This window comes from Monodelphis domestica, chromosome 1 (assembly GCF_027887165.1).
Source record: "Monodelphis domestica isolate mMonDom1 chromosome 1, mMonDom1.pri, whole genome shotgun sequence".
In the NCBI taxonomy this organism is placed as follows: Eukaryota; Metazoa; Chordata; class Mammalia; order Didelphimorphia; family Didelphidae; genus Monodelphis; species Monodelphis domestica.
This window is the reverse complement of record NC_077227.1, coordinates 92,086,335-92,106,609: the sequence shown is the minus strand read 5'-3', so window position 1 is coordinate 92,106,609 and position 20,275 is coordinate 92,086,335. Positions and strand designations below refer to the sequence as shown.

General features: G+C 35.5%; 1 protein-coding gene across 2 annotated transcripts in view; it reads left to right on the top strand.

Moving 5' to 3' along the window:
- The first annotated feature begins 5,248 nt into the window (after positions 1-5,248).
- WDR11 (WD repeat domain 11) overlaps positions 5,249-20,275 on the top strand; it is a 102,479-nt gene continuing 87,452 nt past the window's right edge. Inside the window, exons 1-9 of one of the 2 annotated variants that reach the window (XM_056803328.1) lie at positions 5,249-5,606; positions 7,138-7,249; positions 9,954-10,107; positions 11,731-11,904; positions 13,954-14,140; positions 16,208-16,373; positions 17,483-17,597; positions 19,315-19,510; positions 19,807-19,910. In XM_056803328.1, the coding sequence (XP_056659306.1) occupies positions 5,521-5,606; positions 7,138-7,249; positions 9,954-10,107; positions 11,731-11,904; positions 13,954-14,140; positions 16,208-16,373; positions 17,483-17,597; positions 19,315-19,510; positions 19,807-19,910 (1,294 nt within the window). In that variant the 5' untranslated portion in view covers positions 5,249-5,520. The remainder of the gene's footprint in view (positions 5,607-7,137; positions 7,250-9,953; positions 10,108-11,730; positions 11,905-13,953; positions 14,141-16,207; positions 16,374-17,482; positions 17,598-19,314; positions 19,511-19,806; positions 19,911-20,275) is intronic. The other variant, XM_056803330.1, reaches the window with a different exon arrangement.

The window sequence follows — 20,275 nt, the reverse complement described above, 5'->3', positions numbered from 1 at the left end:
AAACCGTCTATCTAAGGCACATCACTTCCTCTCTCTCCCTCTTTCCCCAGAGAAGTGACTGGCTGGCAGCGTGCTAAGTGTTCCGACATCTTGGTGTGGTGGCAGCTATTTGTCTGGGTTTGGTAGTGAGTTTTCCCTTGAGCTGATTCAGGCTCAGACATCTTGGCTGAGCCCTTTTGGAGTTCAGGATGATTCTTTCCTCCTTACTTTCTAGAACCTCTGGTCTTCTTTCTGACACTAGCCAAGCAGGAGAAATCCTTCAGCCTTTCCTTCTTCCTTCTTCTTCATCTCTTTCTACTATGTCAATTAAATGACCATAAATTTCCAGCTGACTTGGGTATTTTATTATTTGGGATTTTCCCTGGCGACCAATTAAATTTAGATTTTAAGTCACAATGCTAAAATTATCTTTACAACTGTTTGGAGAAGGCACCATGAAGATGCCTCCACAGACCGCAAGCTGCACCAGAAGATCCAGAGTGAACTTTGGAATATAGTGATTTGAACTGTGTGGGGTTGAATGCATTTATTTCATATGTATACTCTTATGCTAAAGGGGACTGCCCACTAACTGGCTTTTTGGCAATGTGCCTAGCAATCATTGGCTTTGTTCTCTTTTCCTCTTATCCTCAAATTATTGTAATCTCAAAGTTGGTTATGTTCACAAGGTCCATTGGAGAGACTAGTCTTCCATGGATCTCAGGGAGGGATGTATAATTGAAAATCTGTTACCCTAAATAAAGAACTAGATTTCCCAGGAGCCCACTGACTTCCTGTCCTTATGTACTTCCTGAAGACAGGGGATATTAGACAAGGACATGAAGGGTCCCTCCTCTTTATTTCCTGTCCCAAGCTTGGTGGTGGTAAGGGGGGTGTTTGAACTGGCTGATCAGCTAAGGGTGAGTGCTCTTTATTTTGTATCTTCTTTATTCCTTAATTTCTCATGATCATTAATAAATCTCTTAAAATATAATTTTTTATTATTGAGATTTAATTTTAACTTTTAACATAGGGAGGAAATGCACTAGCAGTTGGGGGGATTAGGAAAGTTTTCATGTACAAAATGACTCTTGAGCTACATCTGGAAAAGAATGTGTCATTCCATGAAGAAGAAGTGAGGAAGGAGGGAATTCTATGTATGAAGGAATGGCTGGTGTAAAAACATGAAGAAAAGAGTTCTAAGTGAGAAGATTATAAAGCACACCTTTTTCTGACCTCTTTTCCTGATGTTTGTAGACATGGCCCCATCCTCATGCTTCTCCACTTGTCATTCAAAAGTCATTCCAGTTGTCCTTCCCTAGTAGTAGTTGGTCACACTTTGTGGAGGCTATTCCAAGATCTGTTACCTTGACAATCACAAGAGTGCATCTGTGAATTTTGGCTTCTGAGTAACCTTAGTTTATCTTGTCCCAGGTAAGGTTGATGGGATGTTACTGTAGTCTATTAAAAAAAAATGATTAATGTCTTTTAAAAAAGTCACTGTCATTTCTGGTTATACTCTTTCTTACCTCTACCATTTAGTCTAGAATAGAATCCTTCCTTATAAACAAACACAGCTGCTGCATGTCAGACAATGCATGAAACTCTGTCTATCAAAGGAAGACATATTTCATTATCTGTTCTAAGACCATTATTGTTTTTTTCTATTACTAAAAGTTTGACTTCCCCATTGTTGCTATTGCATACATTGTTTTTCTGGGGCCTATTTGTTTCACTCTGCATCAGTTTATACAAATTTTACTTTTCTAATGAATTCCTCATATTCTCCATTTTTTTACTCTAATATTCCATTACATTCATATAGTGCTATTTATTTAGGCACTTTGTTTCCAGTTATCTGCTATCTCCTGCAATGACTTTTGCATATTTGTACATTTCTCCATATTGTCTTCCTTTAGGCTATATAGTATGTGCCATGTGTCATTTTCTTTTTCCATATCAGTTTCTGTCTATATCATTAATTGTGATATAATTAACATTATACATTCTTAACATGTAATTAAATATTGAGGTTTCCATATTGAATCCTAAATTATAAAACTGAAGTTGCTTTTAAGTAAATTTCTCTTACTTATAACCATTGAGCAGTTTTATACCTTTATTATCATTATAAGAAGAAAGAATGAACATTTGGTGTTTAGAAAACATGTTATAAAGCAATACTACTTGGGCTATGGTTGTCTTACCTATAATTTCTGTTTCTCAGACACCTCTACTTCCTATATTAGAATAGTAGATTCTAATAGACCAGACCAGTGATGGTGAACCTTTTAGATTGCAACCCTCATGCTGCATGTGAGACCCCCACCTTACCCCAGGGAAGGGAGGGAAGAAATACTCCCACTGGGCTGCTGGGCAGAGGTGGCTGATGAAAAAAATTTCCTTAGGCATGTGTAGAGAAGGGTAAGGGAGCTGCCCCACTCCAGGACATGTGTCATAGGTTCACCACCAATTCTAAAAAGTCTGAAATAAGCATGTGGCTATTTTTGCTAATGATGAAATGCAAATGTGGTTCCAAAATCCTCCTGAAACTAGATATTATCTGCATAGAGAGCTGATCTAGATTCAGGAAGACCTGCGTTCATCTTGGCCCTGACTGTTTGACTATGTGATCCTGGTCATGTCACAACCTCAAAGTGTCCACAGTAATTTTCTTAATGTGACTAAAAGTAGGTATTGATCTAAATTGGGAGAGAAATTCTGAAATTCACTATATCAATAAAATTCTGGTTCTTGTTATTCTCAAAGAATATTATAATATTATTATAATCTTTATATCTTATCTCCTAAATCATAAGTTCCCAGAGTTATATTGCCTTCTGGGACTCTTTTGCTTTGTAAAAAATAGTAGGGGCTTAATAAGGGAGTGGTTTAAGCATGGCAACTTCTAATCAATTTTGAGAATTCCTCTAATCAACTTGATGAGATTTAGTGATGTGGAGACTTTTGTTTATAAGGCACAATAATTCTTCTGATTGTCTCCCAGTAATTCAGACTCACCCTAAAATCATAGAATTATAGAATTCAGAGATGAAAGGGAACTCTGAATCCATCTTGTCCAACTCATACCTGAAAAGGAATACTATCACCTCTTTGACAAGATTGCCCATCCAAATGAAAACCTCCAATGAGGGAAAACTCACTACCTGCTGAGGCAACCCATTCTATTTCTAGGCAGTTTTAATTATTCATAAATAATTCTTGATATCGATAACCTTGTTTTGTAAAACCCTTAAGCATCCCAAAAAACCTCAAGCAGGTAGGATTTGTAGGTTTGTCCTAGACTGAACAATAAACCTTTGTTAACTGGGAAAAAACACAGAACTATTAGTCAGAAAAACCTTTAATTAAGGAAAGGGGTTCAGAGCTTTCCTCAAGGCCTCCACACAGAGCTATGCACTACAAATTCAGGCAGAGTCCCAAGTCTCCCCCTGGGAGAGCCAACTGTGATAGATTACCAACTCCAAAGGGCAAAAGAATTTGGGAAACATATACCTTTTGGGAAACCAAGGGACAGGGAAATATGATTGATTGACATTACCATGGCTACAAGGAAATGGGAGTGTTCAAACTATACTGAAAGAATACAATCCAGCTTGAGAAAGGAATCATAGCTAGAAGCTAGTGTTAGGAGCTACTTACAAAAGGACCCTAAAAGGATAGTCCCTGCTCAGGTGTGGTTCTTCCTGAAAAAGGGTCTCTGATACAAAGGGGGAAGACTACTTAAGACAAAAAAAAAAAAGAGTACCTTAGCATTTGCTTAGCCCCATCTAACTGGAATTGTCTTTACTTTGGGGTCCATTATTCAGTCTGAAACTGGTAGCCTTACATTCCACTCTGGGTGAATTCTCAGGAAAACAGGGAACAAGTACAGACTTGGGGGATCCCCAATTTACAAGCTAATCCTAAAACTTGGGGTTCATCAGATCTTACTAGGCTACAAGTATGGGGGTTTCTAGATTCCAAGTGGACACCTTCAAAGTACTCATTGATCTCTAGATGGGATTAGCAGATATAAATCTCAAGTACTCTTTCTGTTTTAAAAGTTTCTTCCATTGTATCTAGCTTCTCCCAGGCAAGCCAGCTGCTGGTTGGAATCCTTTTTCTTTGGCCTCCATGTACATGTATCAGTTGTCCTTCCTATCCTATGCTCCCTAAAGGGTATATAAGACCCCAAGTTCTTCAGTTCCATTGACATTCCCATGATGGAAATTCCCTATCTCCCCATTCTTGGTGCATTTTCCCAGAGAGCTTCAGTGTGGTATTGGTGTGAGCATGACTGTGTGGTGGTCATAAGAGAATCTCCCTTGTACTGATTATAAGGGCCTAGAAATGCACGGCCTTCCCACTGTGACTCTTTGGGTGTCACACGAGAGACCAGTGTAGTGTATCCGTTAAGAGTCCAGTACTTAAAAGAATTAGGAAGATCTGGATACAAATCCAAATTCAGATACTTCTTTAGACAAGCCAATTTGCAAATGAGGATAGTGATAACCCCCAAGGTCCCTTCTGTGTAACAGTTAAAATTAGGGAAACTGAGGCAGGTAGAAATTAGTTTCTCTCTGCAAGGAGTATTATATTTTTTTTTATGAGATTTATTAAAGATTAAGGTTTAAAGAAAATACAGGATAAGAAAATATGTATCTAGGCCTCTGGCCTAGACACCTCACCTACATTATGAAAAGAGCCACCTCTGTTCCAAAACAGAAGTCCAAAAAAGAGCTCCAGTAGGAGGAGAAATCCTTTAAATAGTTTTGTGATCTCGCCCAGGTGAGAATTCAGTGGGATTAGAGGGCATTCTGGGGAAGTGGAGCAAGGATTTCTGGGGATTGAAGTCCAGAGTTCAAATCCATTTTTTACATCTGCTACCAAATCTATGGGAAACCCCAGACTGAAGCCTCTGCTGTATGGTCCCCCCCCCTGATTCCATGGGGCCTAGAGCTCATGAGCCCTCCTTGGCTTCCAGCGGAGAGGGAGGGTAAGGAGCTTTCATGGATTGGGTACTTTGGTCTAAATCCTACATTTAACTCAAGAGGAAACAGCTACTGCGGCTAGGGAATTTATATGAAGCTCCCAACGTTACCAAACGGGGAGGAAGCAGAATTGAAACCTTCAGCCTAGGACAGATAAAGGACAACACACCCAAAATTGGAATTAAAGCCACGAGTTCACACGTGACTTGCCCCCTCCCCCACTAAGATGGGAGTTGTTATGACCACGCCCAGAATGGGGTTTTCTCCCCCACTCCCAGCCCCTGCAGACAGCGCCACTAGCAATAAGAGATGAAGCTAACTGTAGCGGAACTGCTCTAAAGGCCCTGGCAGATCTCACGGAACTGCACAACCTTAGCTCGGGGAGTGCCCGGACCTTTGTCGGCAACGGACGAACGGACAGGGACGTGGGGCGCTTCCGCCCCTCACTTCCTGGTTGCTGGGTACAGGGGAGCCTCTGTTGCTCTTTGGTTCGATCCAGCTTCCCGGTGTCCGACTGAGGCAGTGGCTAGGGACCCCGGCCCAGGAGATGTTGCCCTACACGGTGAACATCAAACTGTCGGCCCGGACTCTCACTGGGGCCCTCAACGCCCACAACAAGGCGGCTGTGGACTGGTGAGGGCGGAGCGGGATGGGCCGGGGCCGGGGAGGCGGGGCCACGGCCTGGTCCTGAGGAGGGGGTGGGGGAAACGAGCAGCCGCTCCAGCCCTAAAATTGCCCAAGCCCCTTCCTAGTACGGAAGAAAAACGAGCATTTATTAAGCGTCTACTGTGTGCCCGTCGCTGGGCTAAGCCCCAGAGGATATTCTGTCCTTTTTTCCTCACAACAATCTTGGGAAGTAGGTGTTTTGATTGTCCCCACTGGACTGTTGGGGAAACGGAGGCACTGAGGTTGAGTGACTTATTAGGTACTGTCATGACCCCCATTGTACTGCTGAGGAAACGGAGGCTGACAGACTTTGAGTATGAATTTGGATTGGAATTAAAGTCTTCCAGACTACAGGTCCAGAACTCTATCCGCTACATCTCCCATCAGCGGAATTTGTTTCTTCTTTCAAAATTCGGTCAAACCCTCAGAATACCAGTGGGAAATTTCTAAGGATCATAGCTTTCGAATTGAAAGGGATCTTAGAGACCCTCTAGTTTAGTCTAGTCCTTACAGTTTGCAGATAAAGAACCTGGGCCCCCTAAAAAGTTAAAGGATTTGCCAGTCAACAAGCATTTAAGCACCTGCTGCGTGCCAGACACTGCAAAAAAGCAGAGAATTCAAAAGAAAGGCAAGACTCCTGTTCTCAGTTATCTTTATCTTCTCAATATTTCTATTGAAACTAATTCTATTCCATTGCCCAAATCCTTAGAAACTACTTAAAATGTTTGGTTAGGGTTTTTTTTTTGGGGGGGGGGTTGGCTTGATATAAAGAAAAACTTAACTATTAGAGGTACCTAGAAACGATGTAGGAATAAAGTTTCCTCAAAGAAAGTTCCAGCAGATCCTGGATGATTATTTGTTAGGGGTATTATAAAAAAAGTATGCTTTCTCAAGGAAGGATTGAAAGAGATAGATGGCTATTTAAGTCCTTCTTCCTGAGATTCCCCAAGTTTTCCATAATACATCTCTTACTGATCATTTAGCAGTTATTAAGGGAGACATTGGCAAAATTATATGTAGATACCAATTCTGGGAATATTGTACAGAGGATTCAAATCACTATGAGATCTTTGTTATTTGTTCTTGATACCAGCACCTCTCTGGGAGATATGGGACAAATAGCAGTCTAGAAATTCTTTTAGCATGCATTTAGTTAAATATTCTTTTTTAAGGTTGACACAGGAATTAGCAGTGGTTTTATTTCAAATGATATTGGGTAGAACTAAAGGTAGTAGAAAATTTTGTTTACATTTCTTAGGATTTGTATTACTTAGAGGAGACAGACAAAATTCTATAAGCAACAATTTTTCTTAGTTCTGCTCCTCTGATTCCTATGTCTTTGTAAATCTAATAATCTCAGTAGTAGTAAGTAAATATTGATATAGTGCTTACTATGTACCAAGAACTGTGCTAAACACTTGTAATATGAAGGCAAAAAACATGGTCTTTGTGCTCAACGAACTCCATTAATGATTTTTTTCCCTTTTGTTTTTACTAGGGGCTGGCAAGGTTTAATTGCTTATGGATGTCATTCCCTTGTGCTTGTAATTGATTCCAATACTGCCCAGACTCTGCAGGTTTTAGAAAGACATAAAGCTAATGTCGTTAAGGTAAATCGGACTCCAAGATGATTTCAGTACATGGTGTGACTTGTTTTTGCTTCTTAAAATTTTAGGTATTTTTGTCACCATACTCTCATTAGATTGTGTACAATATTAATCTGTTTAAATTCATAATAGACCCACCTGTGGGTACCCTTTCATTTCAAACTATGTAACTGATTTAATCTTAATCTGAATTGAATGAAATGACAGTTATTAATGAGCTAGACTGATTGAAAGCAATAATTCTGCTGGTTCCTAACAGGTTTTGTGTTACACTGCCCTTTTTTCAGCCCTATTCCCTAATATAACAGTTCTATGGCAACACATTTTAATTTTTAAAATACTTTAAAATTAGAAGTTAGTTTTGAGATTCTTATTAGTGTGTGAGAGCAGTAGAAGATACTGATTTGAAAAGATAATCTGGATGAAGGATGAATTTGGTACTGCACTTAGCATTTTGTTTGCTATTCTCTGATGTGCAGTATATAGTCGGCCCTTGCTATATCTAAGTTCACTTATTGTGATTTCACTATATCGCTGGTTTTAAAAAAAAATCTAATTCTATATCATGGAGTTTTTGCTACATTGTGGGATTTGGGGAGTGAATACAGTACTGTACACAATGGAAATGCAGTATACCACTACTGCTTGCACAAGTTTGCCAACATGAGATTGTACATAGCATGCTATTAGATGATGGAATTAAAGGTGTCAAACCACAATCCTGTTTTCTGTATCCTGGGTGCTGATTGGCTCAATATTTATAGGAGTGTGGGAAAGGTAAAAAGAGTGGAAAAAGTTTATAGGAGAGTGGGAAGATTTATAAAGCCTTAAAATATAAATATATACATATATATGATAGGCATGGGATCACTGATATGTATTTGTGTAAATGGATTTCTGTTTTACTCCTTATATGAAAATTGCATAAGGATAGAGATCAAGTATTAGCCTAAATATTGATAGGTTCTGGGCACTGTTCTTTTATTTTTTTGTAAAATCCTTACCTTTCGTCTTGGAGTCAATACTGTGTATTGGCTCCAAGGTAGAAGAGTGGTAAGGGCTAGGCAATGGGGGTCAAGTGACTTGCCCAGGGTCACAAAGGTGGGAAGTGTCTGAGGTTAGATTTGACCCTAGGACCGCCTGGCTCTCAATCCACTGGGCTACCCAACTGCGCCCCCCCTGCCATTCTTAATAGTGACTAATAAATATTTATTGAATGAACATTAGTCATTGTTTCACTAATAAAATAAATGTAGCACAGGAAACAAATCTGGCATTAATGATTGCGAACCATACTTTAATTTAGCAGTTTTAAAATTATAAATCCTTGTTATGGTTAAATAGTGTTAGTTATCTAGACATCCAAGATTTTACTAGGGTAAATAACTTGTTCTGTGTTGACTTACTTTTCTAGATGTCTAAAATTTATTCCTTTAACACTTAAATTGAAAACTTTTTAAAAAGCATTTTGACTGAAATCTTTATAACATCACACAATTTTGTTTTGTAAAATTGTTATAAAATTAAATAGTTGTTTGAATTACTGAACGTTTTTCACTCAATCATAGTTATGTATGTCATCTTTATACTGCTGCATCCATTAGGCAACAGTCATTTAATAAGAATCTGCTATGTTTCAAACGCTGTATTGGTAGAAAAAATACAAAAATGAGATAATTCCTGCCCTCAAAGAGCTTACATTCTTCTAGGTTTAGGGGATATAACATTTTTATAAATAAGTAAATGCAAATTATAAACTATATTTGGAGTTTTCTAGTTTTGTCTGACTGTTGTCACTGGTTTGCCAGTTCCTTCAGTTCATTTTACAGTTGAAGAACCTCGGACAAATAGGGTTAAATGACTTGCCAAAGTCACACACGGCTAGTGTCTCAAGCCAAATTTGAACTCAGGTTTTCCTAAATCCAGACCTAGCACTCAGTCTCCTGTGCCATCTAGCTGCCCATTTGGGGATGAGAGACATTAATTGGGAAAATCAAGAAAGGTCACTTGGAAGAAGCTGGATTATTAAGTTGAACCTTGAAGGGAGCAAGCATTTCCAAGACAAATGAGGACCAACAGTATGCTAGGCCTGGGGGACCAACAGCCTATGAAAAGAGTTAGAGGTGGGATATCAAATGTTATCTGGGGAAGACAAGACAAGACAAGACAACTGAACTAGAACCCAGATTTTCTTTTTCCCAAAAAATCTTTAATGGATAGGATGGTAGAATGTACTTGGGGGGACCTTGGAAAGTTCTTGGGGAATAGAAAATGACTATTTTTGTTTTTATGTACTTTACCTGTAGTTTTACTTTTTATTCTATCTCCTGAAAGCAATGCAGAAAGATATTCTGGTTAACTCAAGCATCTTTCAATTAATTTAGATTTTGTTATAGTTTGATTCAGAAGTTCTCCTTTAAATAGTATCTTTGAATGTTTAGTTCAATTTGGGTAAATTTCAGCTTTTTTACTTATTACTATGTACATTTCAATGTTTCTCTTGGGAATTTTAGCTTTTGAGTAAAAAAATAAATGTTATCACTGATAAAAGCATATTTCTTTAAAGATGGATTCCTTTTTGTTCATCTTTAATAAGTAATTGTTTTACAATTCAAATATGTTTTCTAACCTGGCATATTTTTAACTCAATATTGCAGTTAATTCAGTATTCAAGTGTTATACTGATGTGAATTTTTCTCGACACTAGGTTAAATGGGCCAAAGAAAATTATCACCATAATATTGGCTCCCCATATTCTTTACGTTTAGCTTCTGCTGATGTCAATGGGAAGATAATTGTTTGGGATGTAGCAACTGGAGTAGCTCGATGTGAAATACAAGAACACAATAAACCTATTCAGGGTAGGTAAGAAAATCTGTGCTTGTATATACATTTTTCTTAAAATAGAATTTTTCATCATGCAGTTTTGTTTTTATCATGGACTGTGCTTTCCATTTACATTGTTGTATTTACTGCATATATTGTTTTCTTAATAATTTAACTTCCCTTTACAGTTTTTTTAAGTGTACCCCATGCTTCTTTGTATTTTATTTGTAGTTTCTTAGAACATAGAAACATTACATTATGTGAATGTTTATTTATTATTCCCAAGACAATAGGCATTTCTTTGGTTTTCAGTTATTAGCTATCACCTAATATGCTACAACAAATATCTTGTTGTGTATGGACCAGTTCTATTACTAGTGACATTCTTGGAGGAGTATATGCCTAACAGGAATCTCTGGTCCAGTGGGATAGACATTTTAGTCACTTTCTTTGCTTAATTCCAAATTGCTTTCCAGAACATTCACAGCTCCACTAAAAATGCATTAATTTTCCTATGTTACCACAAAATGCTCCAAAATGAACTATTTTTGTCTTTTGTCAACTTTTCCATTTTGCTGAGTATCAGGTGAAACCTCAAGGTTTGAATTTGTATGTACTATTTATAAGTGATTTGGTGAATTTTTTTATATGGTCATTGATAGTTTTCCCTTTTTTTCTATATTTCTGTTTGTTGTCTATGTATCTTAGATAATCAAACTTTTATTAGAAGTGTTTGATACAAAGATGCTGAGAACAGTTTAAACCTCTATGAAAAACATCCTATGATGTATCTTCTCTCTGATCCTCAGTTTCCCCATCAATCAAATGGGGATGTTTGGATAAGATGAGTTCTAAGTCCCCTTTCAATGCTATCATTGAATGTTACAAAGTTTTATAACCATTCTAGTGCTAATATTATACGGTTCTATTTTGAAGTCAATTGTAAATGAGTTGGAATTATTTGCTAATTTGAGTCATTCACCTTTACTTCCTTCCTTAGTGAGGAATAGTTAAGGGTTAACTAAATTTTCATTAGGTTACCTAATTTAGGAAAAGAATAAGCATTTATTCTACTCAGAATTTCTTTCTGATTCTGATTCTCCTGTGATAATAGACTCTCTCATGCCTTTAGTTTGTTAAAGTGAACAAACATGAAAATAGTGAGTACAGGCTTTATGGGAGGGGGAAGGGGGGAATGACTTTAGTATCCCAAGAGGGTAATGACACCAACTTAGGGAAGTTTTGACATGTTAAATGTGGATGACTTTATCTTCATTCGCATGAGCTTCTAAAAATATAAAGTTGAATTCAAACAGATTTGACATTCAGTTTTTGGCAAAATTGTAACAAATTTGATATAAAACCATATCTTATTGACAAATTAGAAAAATAATATTTTGGGGGGCCTGAACCAGTTATTTTACTGAGTTAGAGAATTCCTTCTACCAACACAAATCAGCACCTATTTTGCAACTTAATGATCTTTGAAGTGTGTAAATGATTTGCTCCAGGTCATATAGCCATTGTTTGCCAGAGGCTGGACTTGAATCTTGATGATCTCCTCTTCAAGGCCAGTTCTCTATCACTTATGCTCACTTGTTCCTCAAAATAATTTAATAGTTATTTATTCAAACATTTTTTCTTTGTGATGTTCACAGACATGCAGTGGTTATGGAATCAGGATGCTTCCAGAGATTTGCTACTTGCTATACATCCACCAAACTACATAGTGTTATGGAATGCAGACACTGGCACCAAACTTTGGAAGAAGAGTTATGCAGAAAACATCCTTTCTTTTTCCTTTGATCCCTTTGATCCTTCACATTTAACTTGTGAGATTTTTTTTTGCATTAAAGTATTATGAAAAATATCTTTGTAAAATATTGAATAGAAATTTTGAAGTCCCTCTTAAAATGACAAAATCAAATATGTGGGGCGGTTTGTGACTAAACTTTAAAGGCTCTTAAAGTAAGATGCTAAACTTTTTAGTTTTAAGCGTTTTCCTTATAACTCTTGGTTTTTGATAGTTGAATTACAACCCTCTGCTGATATACAGTATTTTAATAGCTGCTGATAAAAACTATTGGGCCACACCGGCATTCTTTTGAAAATTTGTGTTAGAAATAAAATAGCCAAAGAAAGAAAATTGTAATTATCAATTTAAGATAGTGTTTATGTCAGTATTTCCAATTCAGGCTTAATTAAGTTCATTTCTTATGGTTTGGGAAGAGCTGAATCAGTGGTTTCATTTGAATTTAATAACATCGTTTAAAATGAATGCTTGCAACTTTTATCATACCCATTTTTACCTCTGACTGAGTTCTGTAAACAATTGTATGTAAGAAAGAATATAAACTCAAAAGAAGTTTTCCCCCACATATAAATTCTGCTTCTTTAAGTATTTATGTAAGATGCTTATGGCTAAGTTTTGCTGAAAATCTAGCCATATAAAACATTTCCCTCTGGATTTGGAAGATTCAGAATCTATGTAACTAGTGTATATCTTGGTATCTCTGGTAACTTGGAACAGTATGTATACTGACTTACTTTTTTTTTTAATGTTTTTTTAATGTTTTGAGCATTGGCTTTCATATAGGCCATGTTGCTATGTTGTCCCTTACATGACATGAGCAATATGGAAATATGTATTAAATAAAAGTATGGATATAACCAAATCAGAATATTCACTGCCTCAGGGTAGGGAGGGAGAATAATATGAATTTTAAAATGTCAAAAATTTTCTCTGTGTAACTGAAAAAATATTTAAAAAAAGAAATATGTTCCTTAGTTTTCTGCTTATGTACCTGCTAGGAAAAAGTTTTTTGTTTGTTTTTAACCTTAAAACTTTGATTATCATTATTTTGGTACTTTCTAATTGACAGTAGCCTTAAGGTAGCATAATACTATACTATTTTTTTGATGCTCCCCTCCCCACCCCCAATCTCCCATATAGATCCTAAGAGACAAAATACTGCTTTATTTTTTTTTTTAAAACCCTTACCTTCTGCCTTAGAATCAATACTGTGTATTGTAAGGCAGAAGAGTGGTAAGGGCTATGCAGTGGAAGTTAAGTGACTTGCCCAGGATCACACAGCTAGGAAGTGTCTGAGGCCAGATTTGAACCCCAAAATATTGCTTTAGAATATAAAGAATATGCATTTAGACTTAGAAGTTCATCCTTACACTTAAATATTTTTCACTAAATCAAATTGTTAGTGTTTATGTGAAGTATATAAAATATAATATCTCTTCTGCATAGAGCTTACATTCTAAAATATCACTTTATTTTCAAGTTAGGAATATAATATAGAAAATAAAATGGAAATCAATGTGCTCTACTAATCTACAAAAAAACACTACTTGTTTAGTGCTCATTCAAATTCACCAAAACATTACTTTTACTAATTATATGTTCTGTTGGCTTCTGAGGGGTGTACAAATAGCCCTGCCTTCCCAGAGTTTATAATCTGGGGAAATGAGGCAAGTACATAGGAAGCTGCAAGCAGTAGTATACATTTGGGTGAGAGGTGCTCTTAAGAGATCTATAAATGAGAAGGTTCAGAGGAGGAAAAATAAATTACTTCTGATTGTAGGTAGGCTTTGGGAAATCAGGGGAACTTTTGTTTGCCAGTAACCTACCTCATAGTATTGCTTTAATTTCAAAAATATATCTTATTAGAGCTGATCATATTGGTATCCAATGAATTTTGTAATAAAACATCCACTCCTCTTTAATTGCTAGATGATCTTTTGCCTTAAAATATGATATGCTAATAAAATTGTGTTATTAAATTTATCATTGCTTTACTTTCAACATTATATTGGAATAAAACTGATAAAATTGGTTAACTTTAATCATCCCTTTCTTTTTCTTAATGCAGTACTCACCAGTGAGGGAATTGTATTCATCTCAGACTTCTCTCCATCCAAAGCTCCTGCCAGCTCAGGGAAAAAAGTTTACATTTCCAGTCCACATTCCAGCCCAGCTCATAATAAGACAGCTGCAGCCACAGGTGCCAAGAAGGCTTTAAATAAAGTAAAAATATTGATCACTCAAGAGAAACCTAGGTAAGTCCTTTGCTTATTTAGTAGCGAGATATGATCAGAAGTTATCCTTTTAATAGTAAGCATTGATTTTCTTTTTTTCTTTCCTATTCTCACTTTTTATTTTGAATTTTGAGTCAATAGAGGAACAGCTAACATTTTTCTTTTTGTTTTTATTCAAGACATTTTACTGATTACATAAGAGACTAAAATGTCTCATTCATGAAGCAGATGTGGCATCATATATTAAATATGTATAGGGAACTTTGAAGGAGCTGTTTATTCCATGATCCCATACTCTTAACTCAGTGTTTTTATACATTAGGTTTGATTTAGAAGAGATGGAATGAAATTTCTAAAAATCATTTCAGGGTCATTAAATAGACATGAATATTCACAGATTTGGAACTGTGGCTCCCTCTTGGATCAAATACAAACTCTTCTGATATTTGAAACCCTTCATAACCTAGCTCCAATCTGCTATTCCATCTTTAGTGTATATGACTCCCCTTCATCTGATCCAAACCAGCTTTCTTGCTATTTCTCATATGTATTACTTCTTGTCTTGTCTCTGGGATTTTTCACTGACTGTTCCTCATGCCTGAATTGCAGTTTCTCCTCATCTGTACTTTTTAGCCCTGCTTTTGTACAATTTGTCTCAAGTGTGAAAACCACCTTCTGCTTGAAATATTTTCCTGTGTTCCTTGAGCTTTGAATATTTTCTTTCCCTAGTTTCCTTATATTTATTTAGTATGTAGTATATGCATGCATTTATCTGTGTATGTGTTGTCACACCCAAGGGAATGTAAGCTCCTTGAAAGCAGGAACTTTTGCATTTTTAACTCTGTCCCCAGCAAACAGCACAATGCCTGGCATTGAGAAGGGTTTAATAAATGCTTGTTTGATGCTAATTATAATAATGAATCCTTGTAGTCAGGGGTTTCTCAAAATCTGCAGAATCGTGATAAAGTAGCTCAAAAAAGTAGAAAGTACACTCCATTAGAAATCAGAACATATCTGTTCTGTTATCTATCCTGCCACGAACTTATTAAATAAGATACCTCTATATAGACTTTTTTCTTGACTGTAGAATAAGAAATAATAAGCTTTCTAGCTGTAAAAGTCTTGTTAGTTCTAGAAGTTGCCAAATTAAATTCATGTTGTAAATTTGAAATATCTAAATGGGTAACTCAAATTAAATGACAGATCTTAACATTCCTTTTTGCAGACCTTTACTTAAATGATTCTATCAAAAGCAAACAATGAAGTACTTTATGTTGTGACATTCATTCTTATTACAAAGAATATTTCATTTAAAACTCTTGTAATCTAATGTAATTGAAAATTTTTTGTTTTCAGTGATTAAGATGCCATCTTGTGGTTTGGATAACCTTTAACTGCATTTCAGAGTCTTCATACATTTATTACTGTTGTAACAAAAATAGCAAAAATAAAATATATTTTGAAAACAGACTCACAGTTTCACACAACTTCTTTTTTTTACAGTTGAAGAAACTCTAGTTAAAAGTTGAAGTGATTTATTTACCCAAGGTCACATAGCTTCTTAATGGCAGAGCCAAGTCTAGAATAAAAACCAAGTCTACTGACTCTTAAACTATTTTCATTTCAGTTCACGCTATTTTAAGTAGTTGGATTGGCATTCTTTAATAGGAAAATTTAGAAATGCTTTACTTTGTGTGTTAATTCTAGCAGATTGGCTAATTTGTCAAATTATAAAATAGGACAAAGCTGAATTTTGTGAATACCTTCAGTATCTACTTTTTCTTATATTTATTATCTGATAACAACAGTATAATATTTTTAAACTTGTTGAAAAGTAGCTCATTTAAAAAATGTTAAAAGTTGAACCCCGGCTCAGAGTACATTAATACTTTGGTGATTAACTTGACTTTTTTGGTATGCTGTAACTTTTGTAGCATTGGAGGCAGACCCTTCTTGGTCATTTCAGGAAGTAGATATATACTTTCTAATTCAGTTTATATAACAGGAACATGAAATTAAATAAAGTTTTTTTATCAGGAAGGCAAAACCTTTGAGAGTGATATGTTCAATGTAACTTTTATTTTTCAGTGCTGAATCTGTAACACTCAATGATTGTCTTCAGTTGTCATACTTACCTTCCAAAAGGAATCACATGTTGTTACTTTATCCAAGAGAAATTTTAATCCTTGACCTGGAAGTAAACCAGACAGTTGGTGTAATTGCAATAGAGAGAACAGGAGTACCATTTGTACAGGTATCCACTCTAGTTTGAAATTTATTTTCCATAAAGCCACTAGTTTATTTTTAATCTTTTAAAAATTAATATCTATTTTTATGTCATCTCTTTCCTGAATATAGTTTTTCTTCCTTCCTTCCTTTCTGAACAACCTGTCTTTTATAAATGTTAGTCAAAAGTAATTATTAACCACTATAAGTTAGTCAATATGTTAGCACCAGATATATAAAGAAAAGTAAATAAAGTCCTGCTGCCCTCAAGAGGTTCATGTTCTAATTGGGACACAACATGTAAATAAATAGATAGGTCCAAGATATATAATGAATAGATGGAACATAATCTCAAAAGAACTGGGAAAATCTCTTGGAGGAGGTAGTGTTTAAGCTGAGTCATTTTCTTTCTGATTAAATTTGATTGTTAAACTTTAATATAACCAAGTCTTTTATTTTGTATTTCCTCTTCTCTGATTCTTAATGAGTTTATTTTGCCCTTGAAATGACCAAGAATATTTTGGGAACTTGATGTTAATTAAAACACATGGACTTAGGAAGCTCTGTGTTTAGATATAGTTTCTGTTACTTACTAGCTTTTGGACCTTGGACAAATCATTTAACTGCTCTTGAGTGATTTCCTAGGATTTATCTACTAAGCACAAATCAGTACCATATTTGCTGATGGAGGGCATTATTGCACTGGAAACTACCTCTGCTAAGGAATATGAATGAGTGTAAGACTTAGATGAATTTTAAATACGTATTAAAAACTTGAATGTTGTTTTTTTTCATTTAGCATGAAATATAGCTAATAATAATAGGTAGAATTTACATAATACTTTAAGGTTTGAGAAGTCTTTTACAAATATCTTATGTTATCCTCACAACAGTTTTGGAAATTGGATGCTTCTGTTATTCCTTTTTTATTGAAGAAATCAAAGTAGACAGAAATTAAAATGACTTGCCCTGAGTCATGCAGTATCTGAGGGAAGATTTGAACTTGGGTCTTTCTGACTCCAGGTCCAGATGTCTATCTACTGTGTCACCTAATTGTTTTAAACATAAATATCATGTTATCGAACATGCTATATTAATTTACTGTATTTTGAGAAACAAATGTAACCTCTCCTACAGGTAATCCCCTGCTTTCAGCGTGATGGCTTATTTTGCTTACATGAAAATGGTTGCATAACTTTAAGGGTTCGAAGATCTTATAATACTATTTTTGGGTCTTCAAATGAAGAATCAGGTAAGGTTATGTAACATATTTTATGTTATTATGTACAGACTTATATTTGATCATCACTTCAGTTTTACTCACTTTCTACTCTTATACTTGGACTGCTCTTTTAAAACATTTCTTTTTGAAAGCGACAGGTAAAAAAGAGACAGAAGCAAGTGATTGTTAATTCTTTTATTGTAGAATAGTCTTTATTGTTAATAGAATTGTGTACTATGGTGGGATGGTAATGGAATTAAGTTCTTAAATTTATAACAGTGCAGATTGTAAAAGTGTGTGAGATCTATTTTTCCATTAGAAGCCTCTTCTACTGCCCCATGATGATGGGACATGGCCTTTAGTCCTAATGAAATCCCAAGACCATTCTGGATTCACTTAATTTGCAAAAAAGTGGAAAAGGTTCAAGTTTAGGTTACTCATAATGTCTTTACTAAGCTGGCTGCAGGGAAGTTAACTTTTCAGACATAGCAGGTTGTAAAAACCATTGCCTAAGACTTAGAGGAGTTATGTTATATATTCTTTTTAAAAAAAATTAATTAATTAATTAATGTATTCACTCATTAATTTATTTATTCATTCATTTATTTATTTATTCATTCAGTCATTTATTTGTTTGTTTGTTTGTTTATTTGACATTGTTTTATTTGGTCATTTCCAAACATTATTCATTGGAAACAAAGATCGTTTTCTTTTCTTCCCTTCCCCCTCCCCCCACCTCTCCTGTAGCCGACATGCAATTTCACTGGGTATCACATGTGTTCTTGATTCGAACCCATTTCCATGTTGTTGGTATTTGCATTATAGTGTTCATTTAGAGTCTGTCCTCAGTCATATCCCCTCCACCCCTGCAGTCAAGCAGTTGCTTTTCATCGGTGTTTTTACTCCCACAGTTTATCCTCTGCTTGTGGATAGTGTTTTTTAAATCCCTGCAGATTGTTCAGGGACATTGCATTGACACCAATGGAGAAGTCCATTACCTTCGATTATACCAAAGTGTGTCAGTCTCTGTGTACAATGTTTTCCTGGTTCTGCTCCTCTCGCTCTGCATCACTTCCTGGAGGTTGTTCCAGTCTCCATGGAATTCCTCCACTTTATTATTCCTTTTTGCACAATAGTATTCCATCACCAACATATACCACAATTTGTTCAGCCATTCCCCAATTGAAGGGCATCCCCTCATTTTCCAATTTTTGGCCACCACAAAGAGTGCTGCTATGAATATTCTTGTACAAGTCTTTTTCCTTATTATCTCTTTGGGGTACAAACCCAGCAGTGCTATGGCTGGATCAAAGGGCAGATAGTCTTTTATCATCCTTTGGGCATAGTTCCAAATTGTCCTCCAGAATGGTTGGATCAATTCACAACTCCACCAGCAATGAATTAATGTCCCTACTTTGCCACATCAGGAGTTATATATTCTTGTAGTAATGAAGAAAGAGATTCACTAATCACTATATACTATTCCATAATCATGTATCATGGGAATGCCTTTTAAAAACATGTTATCAGAAGATATTTTGATTTAAGTTGTTATTTTAGAAATTAAATTTACTGAAGAGGTATATCTTTGTCTTATTTAGGAATTTCATTCTGAAATAAAGTTACTGTAAAATTGTAGGTTCCATAAAGTGGATTTTTAAAATTTGGTTATATTTGTACTTCTTTTGAAATAATTATTGAAGTTGTTCATTTCTGGAGTAATGTTAGCAATTCTTTTATAAAAAAGATCCAGATCCAGTTCAGGAACTGACCTATGATTTACGAAGCCAATGTGATGCAATTAGAGTGACCAAAACTGTTCGTCCATTCAGTATGGTATGTTGTCCTGTCAATGAAAATTCTGCTGCTCTCATTGTGAGTGATGGAAGAGTTATGATATGGGAATTGAAGTCTTCTGTTTCTTATAGAAACTATCGTAACAGGTAACTTAATTCTTTTAATTTTAATTTTAAATCTTTTAATGTTGTTACAATAAGTGATTTATCCACTACAGAATATATGGTTCATAAAATAAAAATAATTAATTGAGTGGGGGAAATGAGAAACAAATGAAGACTTGGAGATATTTTGTAGGTCTAAAAGAGCTCAGGGGTAAAATGGATAAATACTTTGAGTGGACCCCAAAACTTTATTAGGGCCATAATCTGGAATTAATATCTATCTATCTGAATTTCATGTTATATTGAGCTTTGTAAAATTGTTAACTATTTCTTTGCAGCAGTTCAGGTACATCACCATTATATTCACCAATATCTTTCTGTGGAATTCCTGTAGGAGCATTACAAAATAAACTCCCAGATCTTTCTTTAGATAACATGATTGGTAAGTTTTTGTTTTTTCCTCCCAACTTTAATCTGGGCTATGCTTTGTGAAGAGAAAATTCAGGAAGCCACTGACGCACAATTATATATAAAGTTAAGTTTAGATTTGGGAGAACTGAAATGTGGAAAGGGTTCACATTAAATACAATACATTGCCACAGAATGGAATTTTATTTGTTGGAATTGAAGTTTATTAATGAAAAAAAGCATGATAGATCCTATAGAACATTTGGGAATCCAGCAGATTGGTCTCTAGTTCTCTTCTGTCCATCTCTGAGTAGCTGTGTGATGTTTGGCAAGTTTTATAGCCGTTTTGGGCATCTGTTTCCTCTTCTGTTATTGATGATGGTAATATATGCCCTACAT